At 53.4% G+C, this 9,673-nt stretch overlaps 2 protein-coding genes across 2 annotated transcripts; one reads left to right on the plus strand and one right to left on the minus strand.

The window, feature by feature from the left end:
- Window positions 1-327: 327 nt before the first annotated feature.
- Window positions 328-5,982, plus strand: FOBCDRAFT_52595 (uncharacterized protein). Its single transcript, XM_031190131.3, has 4 exons — window positions 328-844; window positions 1,268-1,673; window positions 1,730-5,276; window positions 5,339-5,982. The coding sequence occupies exons 1-4, from the start codon at window positions 741-743 to the stop codon at window positions 5,653-5,655; spliced, it is 4,374 nt and encodes a 1,457-aa protein (XP_031034116.2). The 5' UTR covers window positions 328-740; the 3' UTR covers window positions 5,656-5,982.
- On the minus strand, window positions 5,941-9,275 carry FOBCDRAFT_144271 (tetratricopeptide repeat-containing protein EMW1; the record flags this gene model as incomplete). The annotated part of the gene is made up of 2 exons (XM_031190132.3): window positions 5,941-6,102; window positions 6,279-9,275. 2 exons carry the CDS (start codon window positions 9,273-9,275, stop codon window positions 5,941-5,943), a joined length of 3,159 nt encoding a protein of 1,052 aa, XP_031034117.3.
- Between the last annotated feature and the right edge of the window lie 398 nt (window positions 9,276-9,673).

A 9,673-nucleotide genomic window follows, 5' to 3' on the forward strand; every position in this document is an offset into this window, starting at 1 on the left:
AGGATCCAGCCCTGAAATTCAATATGCTGGTCTGCTAGCAGTACATGCCGGTAAATTCTCGGCCGTAGTCCTGTGTAGCTGCCACTCTGAGTTCTTAGAGCGGGCTGTAACAGCTAACCCCACTAATCACAAGCTGCCAGTTAGGTGGCTAGATGACCAGGACAGTGCTATTTGATGAACCCACCAGTAAGCTGTAACCTGAGGGATAGTGTATGGCCACTTGTAAACTTTGGTACCTCACTATCTGATAAATGGTTCCCCAAAACCCTTCCACTCGATTTTTTTCGTTGCCCCGTTTAAAGGTCACTCAAACCACAGCGTTTACATCACCACCGCAACATCACACGAAACCCTCTTGTCGGATCCTCGAAAAAAGAAACATCAATCTACCAAGCCTTCACGTCGCGCTCCCCCGCCGATCACAACAATTAACACTATCGTTTACGATATCGCATACCGCATCGCCCTCCGCCTTTGTCTCTGGACCATCGCTTCAAGCAGCGTTTTGTGCTCCCGTATCCTTACCTTTAACTAAAGCTTTTTGCATTACTGTTGCGCGTTCGCTACAGCAATTTTGTCAACAAGCCTTTTTTAGCCACAGTACAGCTTCAGGTCACCACCCCTCAGTTGTCACTTGTATCATCCATACCGAATCGACCTACCATCGACATTCGCGCCCTCGGCCTTGAACGACAAAGACGTTTCACACTCACTACCGTCCTTCCGAACTGTTAATCAATATGCCGACCAATCTTCCCTCGAGCTTTGCCTCGGCTGCCGCTGGCCAAAACGCCAATTCCAGGGGAGGAAGAGCTGATGGAAGAGGAGCTACTTCTGGAGATTGGTTAGTACTCACCTTACTTACCACTGAACTGCTTTGTTCCCCCTGTGGTTTTTCAGCAAAGACAATGGCTTTTTCGAAATCCTCCTTTGGCCTTGAGTAGCTGGGCCTGGTATCGTGGTGGATGTTGTGCTGCATACCGTGTCCCCCAGATGCCCCGCGTGTAGCCCGTGGTTGTGGTGTGCAATACCCTGTATGCTGCACAGCGCTTGGCTTGTTTGTCGCGATGGGCGCTTGAGAATCTCGGGGCACCTTCTGCCTTGGTTTCAATAATATGGAGTGTGCTTGTCTTGGTTTTAGTGAACCGTATGCCAGTGTGAACATCTCAAAATCGCCTCTTGCAGTTGCACGACCCGCCACAACTTGTCATGCATTCTCCACAAACTACAGATTGGTTTTCACGAACTGTCACTAATTATGTCTCAGGGCAAGGAGAGATGGCCGTTCTACCAATGGAACTCTTACCTTCCGACGATCATCTACAACTCCTTTGGGTCAGCCTTCTTCGCAGCCGCCGCCCTCGACGGATCACGCAGTTCAGCACCCCACCGCCGAAAGCCCTGTGTCTGCGTCCCCATCGACATATGAGCTGCCACCAGCGCGGTACACCAAAGAGGACCTGTTAGAGATGTACCGTCCACAAAGGTTAGCCGACGACCCAACTCGTCTATTTGCCACGGGGTGGAATCCTGGCCAAATCAATGGACATACTCCTAGAGGCTGGGGTAAAAGCAACGACAATCATATTCCACAGGAACCTGGCGCGTGCTGGGATGATTCTGGAGATTCAACTCCAATGGGACTGCAGGATATGTCGTTGGAGGAGAAGGAGGTGCGCCGGCCCCCGCACTGTCGCTGGTGTTCAAAGTTTGTGCTAACCACTAGTAGGCTTTCAATGAGATAAACTCGCCGCTTAAACCTCCGACCCAAAACAAAGACGCCCACCAAGGTGGCGCAAATGGACGTAAAGCATCCTTATCCCAGGGCACTTCCAATACTTTCGGCGTCAGTTCACCTTCGTCAGCTACACGACCCGGGACTCGACGACGTGAGACTATCGAATCCAATCCCTTTGGTGGAAGTGCTTTAGCATCTCCCACTGCTAATCGCTTCTCTCGTGACGATCCCTCTTACTGGTTTCAGCGCAGCAAAACCGATCTCAAAGAAGCTGAAGCCGACGAGTCCGATAGTGAGGCCGTTCTCCGTGACGCTCCTGGAAAACTCCCTCCTTTTGGAAATCTGATGCGTTCCAATACGGGCGGTATTGGGGGTACCAATCCCATCTGGCCACCCTCCAACCAGACGACACCTGGTGTAGGAGCTTTTGGTAATTTTGCACTGCCGACTTCGCCCGCCGTTGGTGACAAACGTGTTGGGGGTGCTGCTAGTGGGAGCAGGTTGGCTCATCTCATTCCCAAGGACAGCTCAGATAACCTCAGTGGCAAGGCAGCTGAGGGTCAAAACCCTCTCAACCAGCAATCTTGGCGGTCTCGTCCTCGAACCGATACCGATCCATTTGGTGATGATACCCTATCAGGAAGCGCGGTTCTTGGCGGAGCTCAGGATACTGACGCTGGTGGGATGTCTCAGCAAGCAAACCGAGCAGGGACCCTAGGTACTCCAGTCAAGGGATCCGCCGGCGACTTCGGCATGGCAGGCCTGAATTTCAGATCCCATGGGGATGAAGGCCCTATCAGCCCCTCCGAGACTAATCCCTACCGCAGTCCTCCTGCTGAGCGACAAGGCCATGATGAGAACGATGCCAATGACGACAAGACTCACGGTGCAAGCCTTCACGATGGCCCTGCGAACTTCGGCTCGATCGGTCGTGGCTTTGGTGGTTATGATGGAGGTGATCGTAGTCAGACCTCGAGCGTTGGCGCCAAGGCCTACCCTTCTTTGAACACTTTATCAGGCTGGCCCGCTTCTGGTAATCCTGCAATTGGCACTCCGGATCGTGAGCGACCTAATCTAGGTGCTGCATTTGGTGCTTCGCTTTTTAGCCCTTTGGGTGACCTCCAGTCGCCTGGACTGTCCAACCTAAACAATGTCTTTGGACCTGCCGGCGCCGGTGGTCTTGGGACAGGAAGCATAGGCCGCGGCAGCAAGATGGGCTCTCTTTTCCCTCCCGCAATGCAGGCACAGATGCAGAGTCATGAGCATGATAGTCTCTCCGATTCTTTGCCCGACCTACGTCAGAGCAACCCTCTCGGCGCTATTGGCCGAACAAACTTTGGCGTACCGCTTCGCGAGGGCGACAGTCCCATGCGAGCTAATCGCGGTGTGTTTGGGGCACTTTTCCCAGGCCCTGAAACTTCCCCAGCACAAGGTATCTTTAGCACTGGGGAACCCAGTCATCCCACCACCACCGCAACTGCTCCTCAATCCCTTACTCCCGTTGGCGGTGGTCTGCCATTTGGTGGCGGGCAAGGCGGCACTGAGCCTCCTACAACTCAGGCCCAACGCACAATGGTCATGCCTGATCGCATGAGATGGGTATATCTTGATCCTTCTGGACATGTCCAGGGGCCCTTCACAGGACTTGAGATGAATGATTGGTACAAGGCGAACTTCTTCACCCCTGACCTCCGTGTAAAGAAAGTCGAGGATCAGGAATTTGAACCCCTAGGTCAGCTCATCCGACGTATAGGGAACTCTAGAGAGCCATTCTTGGTTCCTCAGATTGGTATTCCTCATGGTCCCCCTACCCAAGCTGGACCTTTCTCTCCCCAGGGAAACAGTGGAGTGGTCCCTCCCTTAAGTGGTGTGTTCCCTAGCTTTGGACGCACTCTTACGGCTGAAGAACAGAACAATTTGGAAAGACGTAAGCAAGAAGAGCAGTATCTCATGGTACAGCAGCGCGAGTTTGTGATGCGAGCTCAAGCTATGTCTAAGTTCCCTCTCCCTGGCCCAATGCTCCAGCATCACTCCAGTGCGCACAGCTTGCAGAGCCAGCCAAGCTTTGGTAGCATTTCGTCCCCAAACCCCATCGGAATGCCTCACCAGCAGCCCATCGGTGCTATGCCACCTTCCGGGGCTTTTTTTGATGGAACTGGACCAGTTGGTAGCCAAGCAGCCATGCCATCGGGTTCGGGAAACGGAGACCCCTTCAGAGATGATGACCTAAACAATCTCACAAATAACGAACGTCAGGTACTTGCTGGCCTGCAAGGCTCTGGTGCTCCACAGCCTATTGGCGCCCCTGCCACTGATGCGGCACGCGCTGGTCTTCCGGACACCGATAACCTGGAGCAAGACCCCGAGGGGTTCAAGGAGCGCCTTCAAGAGTTCGAGGCCTACCGAGCGCAGTTCGAAGCTGAAAAGTCGGCCAAGGATATCGAGGGCAACGGCGAGGAACCAATTGAGGAGCCCTCCCCTGCCTCTGAGGTAGCCATTGAAGAAACCCAACGGCCCATAGAGGCCCCGGCTCTAACTGGTAAGGCTGCTCGAGCTGCCAGGAAGAAGGCAGCTGAGGATGCCTTGTCTCTGACTCAACAGGTCCAGAAGACTCAGGCTGCTGCTGCTGCCGCCGCCGCTCAGCCAGTAGAGCCCGATATGCCCATGCCTTTCCCTCCCCCTGCGTCCACTGGCACTCCACTTCCCGCTCCGACAGCTCAGCGTGCTCGTTCAAACCTACCTGAGCAGTATAACCGTTCTCAGACCGGAACTCCTGACAGCGTATCAATCAATGCTCAGCCACCACCCCTGGCTCCTTGGGCCAAAGACCACGGCGCTGAAGGACACAAGGGGCCCAGTCTGAAGGAGATTCAGGAAGCTGAGGCACGAAAGGCTGCAAAGGCTGAGGAGGCTGCTGCTGCCCAGCGGAAGGTTATTCTTGAGCAAGAGGCTGCGGCGCTCAGAGAGAAAACTGCTGCCGTTGCCAATGCTGGCCTGCCTGCTACTAGCACTTGGGGTCATGGCTCGCCTGCTCCTTCTGCCAGCCCTTGGTCCAAGCCCGGACCCTCCAAAACCACATCTACTTCTACCCCCTCAGCTTCAGCTTCCAGCAAGAAGACCCTCGCTGAGATCCAACGTGAGGAGGAGCTTCGAAAGCAGAAGGCAAGCCAGCAGGTGAGCTCACAAGCCGGAACGCCGACCAGCGTATCAAAGAGTTATGCCAACCTCGCTGGAAAACCCGGCCAGTCTACACTCACTAATGCTGCATCTGCGGCGGCTGCGGTGGCCACGCCACCCCCTGGAAGTGGCTGGGCAACCGTTGGTGCTGGTGGCAAGATCAAGGCACCCGTTGGCCCCTCGTCTCAAGGTCGATCTGTCAGTGGAACAACTATCAAGCCTATGACCTCTCCTGTGAGGTCTGTTTCTAAGCCAGCTGCACCAACTAACGGCAAGGCTGAGGGCGGCAACACTGCTATGGAGGAGTTCAATAAGTGGGTGAACCGGGAGCTCTCCCGGGGCATCACTGGTGCTATTGATAGTAAGTCCCTTTGACAAGTACAGAATGATTATTATTTGACTTGAACTAACCAAATCCTCTAGTTCCTACCTTTCAAGCTGCCCTCGATGTTTTGCCCCTCGACACTGGTTTGATTGCTGACGCTGTTTACTCCAACTCAACCACCATGGACGGCCGTCATTTTGCCGAAGAGTTTGTTCGCCGCAAGAAGCTCGCTGAGCGTGGAGTAGTCGAAAAGCAGCCCGACAACAAGGGAGGAAATGGGGGCGGTTGGAGCGAAGTTGCCAAGAAGGGAAGCTCCAGCAGTGCTGCTGCAGTCGCTACTAGTCCTCGCGATGATGCCAGCATGCAGGCCGCGGGATTCAAGGTCGTGCCAGGCCGAAAGAAGGGCAAGAAATAGACGACAGAATCTTTGTGTTCCGAATCTTGTCAACTGAAGATGGCGATACTTTCCCTGGTTGAAATAGGCTGTTCTGTCTGGTATCTAGATAGAATATTCTACAAGCCAGGCCAAGATGTACCGCGGAACTTGGAGTTTGAAGGGCACGAGATAATGTATGACGGAAAAGAAAGAAGAAAAACTGTTCATGACATGGATGCTGGAGCTGGGCTGGAGAAATATCTTGTTTAAGTTCTTCGACTTTCATTCGACTACAAGTTATTGATTAGTGTGTAGGAGATTAGCTCAAGCCTCATGAAGCGTTGTTGATGATCTCAAACCTCCCATACCTGTCACCTTGTGAAGCTTTCCAGTAATTGCGAGTCTTTCGCTGTGTTCAATTAACAATTCGCCCGGGAAAACCAGAATCAAGGGACCAGTTCGAAGCCATTTCATTCCCAGCCTTTTCTATAATTCATTTTACTCTTTTCTATCATGATCGACATTTGACCTAGCTAGGTCTTTTTCGTACCCAAATTCTATCTTCAGGAGGAGATTCTTAGTCCTTCCATCAGAGTCTCGAGGGTTTTCCAACCCTCGCTTCCCTCCCATCTCTCCTTTCCTCGGCCCATTACACTCCTTACAGCGCTTCTTGCCTTGCCCTTCCATTTACTGCCGATGGACTCAACTGAAGGACCCCAGTTTTCAAACACAGACACCAGCTCGTCAGTTCTCTGCACAACTATAGTCCATGCACCCTCATCAACAGTCCAGTCTCGCGCCTCGTCGGCTGTCGTGGCTGCTGCTCCAGGCAGAAGACCACTGCCAGAGGATCCTACAGCTGCACGCCAAGCTCGCTCTGCTGCATCAATAGCGCCTGCGTAGTCCCTTTTCCAAGCGCGCAGGCGTGAGACCAGGGTCCAGAGTTCAGAGCGCTGTGTGATGAGGGGGACGACTTCCTCTTCAAAGAGTCGCATCACCAATCGTTCTGGTGTGCCACGGGGAGGCTCATAGACACCTGAATCTGAAGGCTTTTCCACAGAGAGCACGGCGTCTTGAAGCAACGCCCCGAGAACATCCGCATCGAGAGCGTCTTCTGACTTGCGGATTTGGATAATGTGCTTCAGAGCGAGGATCATGTCGGGAATAGCAGGTGGCTGGACACGCGAAGCCAGTGTGAGTACGTTATCCCAGATTCGCCAGTTATCGTGGGCGATGGAAGCACCTCTCTTGTAGGCCGCCAGAGACTGGGCCAGAAGAGTAGCTGGGTCACGATCTGAAGGCTTAGACGCAGCGGTGAGAGCAACATCATCCTCTTCGTCCTCTGCAGGGACAGGCACAGGGGCTTCTGATACGAGAGCAGGGTTGTTCTTGGCCTCGGCAACAACCTCACAGTAAAGACTCCAGAGAGCACTTCCCAGGTTACTCCAGGTTCGGGCATCTTCACCTCCAGCTGTGTCGCTTGCAGATCCAATAGAACGATTGAATGCCTCAGCGGCGTCGCTGAACTGCGCAAGTCGCAAGCTGATATCTCCAAGACGACTCCACATCTCGGGACTCAAACGGTTGACAGCTGTCGCCTTCCTGTAGGCCTCACGGGCCTTCTCCCATTCCTTGTTCTGCAGGTAGTACTCTCCGAGCGACTTTTGAGCTCTGGCATATCGGTGCTTGGAGATTTCCCACGCACGCTCATAATAGGACGGTTCGTTTTCAATGTCACCTAGGATACAGAAGAGTCGGGGAGCGTTGGGTGGAGGAGGATCGCGCTCAGGGCCAGAGAAATCTGCGGCCTTGAGAAGTGTGACATCCTCACCTATATCCTCATCATCAGGGTCTAAAGGTGATGCTTTGTCACCAGTGCGGTGGAACAGCCTCCAGCGAAGAATTCCCTTGGCCTTCGCCTCACCACCACTGCCACGACCATCTTCATCCTCTGACGCAGCGGCGCTGGCAAGGCAGAGTGCAACTTCAGCCCACAATCGGAGGCGCTTGAAAATTTCGAGAGCAGAAGCTAAAGAGCCAATACCGGCCCAGGCGTAGGCCAATTCAGACTCTAGATGCCATCGTGGAGGTGAGCAGATAGCGTGAATGTACTCAAGACGTACATGAGCTGGTGCAGACTCAGAGGCCTTAGGCGCAGGCAGGAAAGATGTTGGCTTGGGCTGAACAGGCGCAGAAACTTCGTCAGGGCTAGTGATTTGGATAGCTGGAGCGTCTGTCTCCGAGTTTTGCTCCTTTGCCTCGGCTTTTTGTTGGGCTTCCGCTGTGGTATCAGTGAGTACTTGGTCTGCCACAGCCTGAAGCTGAAGAACACCTCGCTCAACCGTTCGGCTGCGGTGGACCTCGATTCTGGATCGGACCAGCAATGCCTGAGTGTATATTTGCCAGTTCGTAGACTTGTCTCCGATGACTCTCACTGCGTAAGGGAGCACCTCTGCCGAAGTGAGGGTATCAATGGGTGAGAAAGCATCCTTCAACGTAGCCTCAGTGAGGAGAATGATCTGGTCGAGAGGCGAGAGTTGAGGCTGGTCGTCAGGTGAGAGATCAGCCAGGGCAGCGGGAAGGGAGGCCTTCTTATCGTTTCCGTTCGTTTCTCTGGTAAACTGAATTTCCTCGTGTAGAGTGTCATCATTAAGCTGAAGAGCATCCGGCTTGGCCTCCTCTTCAGCATCGCCCACTCGCTGCTCAGAACCGCTCTTGGCCAAAACGACAAGCTGGCTGATGCTGTTCTCTTGGAACTTGGTTCTTTTTCCAAGGGCACCTGAGAGCGCATACTCTAGGCCGCTTGTTTGTGAGGCCTCCTTGATAGCTTTCTTGGCCTTGTCGTCGCGACCGAGTAGAATGTAGTTGTTGGCCGCTTCGACGAGGAACTGCACTTTATCATCGCGACTCCAGCCATCATCGCCTGATGCCCAGACCTCCTCTCCGAGGATCTTGGACCTCACATTGTCGATTCCGTCCAGAATCTGGGAAGCCAACGTTGGCACGTCGCTCCACTGGGAGCTTCGAGCAAAGTTGGATCCATGTCCAAGAGTGGGCTGGGTCAGGAGCTTGTAGTGCCAGATGTTAACTCGAAGCTGTGTCCAAGCAACACTGCTCTTGGTTGGCTTTTCCTCAGAAGGTATTTCCACTACGTCATTGGCGACTTGACATAGCTCCTGCGTGATGATGTATTTTGCTAGGGCGAAGAGTTCCAGGTGAGGGATGTAGGCATATGGTGAGACGCCGTCAACCTCAAGATAGCTGAGGCAAGCCTTGTGGAGATGAGCGTGGCTTTTTTTTGCATCATCCGACTGCTGGCTAGCCCATACCTTGGTAAAAAGAGTGCTTAGAGCCGCTGACTCCGGAAGAACAGGACCAGTGACGTTGACTTGAAGGAAGGCGTTCAAGGCAGCAAGACCAACGGCCAGAGCTTGGGGAATATCTGTGTCTGTAGCAGGTTGAATCTTGGCATCAGGTCCGGATGTCAACCGAGTAATGAGAGTTTGTATCAGAGCCCCGGCCACCGGAGCTGGGTCCGATACGGAGCCGGAGGTAGAGTTCGGGGCGGGTTGTGACTCGGCACCGGGGCCCTTCGAGAGAATGATAGAGGCATAACGCCCATTACGCAAAGCGCTACCGCATTCGCCCAAACTGCCCATGGCTATATGTGTAGGTAGTTATTCTCAAGACAATATTTTATTTCGCCTTAGTTGACCAAAAACCGACGCCAGTTGGGCGTCAACGTTATGGCGTTGAAAAGGCAGGGTTAGGTCTTGGCCCCGGCCTCGCACTGCACTGCACTGCACTGAAGATCTCTCTGCTCCTCTGATATATGAAATAGGCGAGAATAAAAGTGCAGCAACTCTGAGAGTATACATAGACCGTAGGAGATGTTCTGGACTTATTCCTCCGTTGGTATAATTTTTGGTGAATGGTGATAGAGTTGTGCCTGGTGTTTACTAATACAGCCAGTCGTGGGCTTCTATTGACTTCGCCGTTTAGATTTTTTTTTTTTTCTCACTTCTCCGCACCGCTCGCTGCCCCTCATCGGCCGGCC

The sequence above is a fragment of the Fusarium oxysporum genome, chromosome IX (genome assembly GCF_013085055.1).
Source record: "Fusarium oxysporum Fo47 chromosome IX, complete sequence".
Classification (NCBI taxonomy): Eukaryota; Fungi; Ascomycota; class Sordariomycetes; order Hypocreales; family Nectriaceae; genus Fusarium; species Fusarium oxysporum.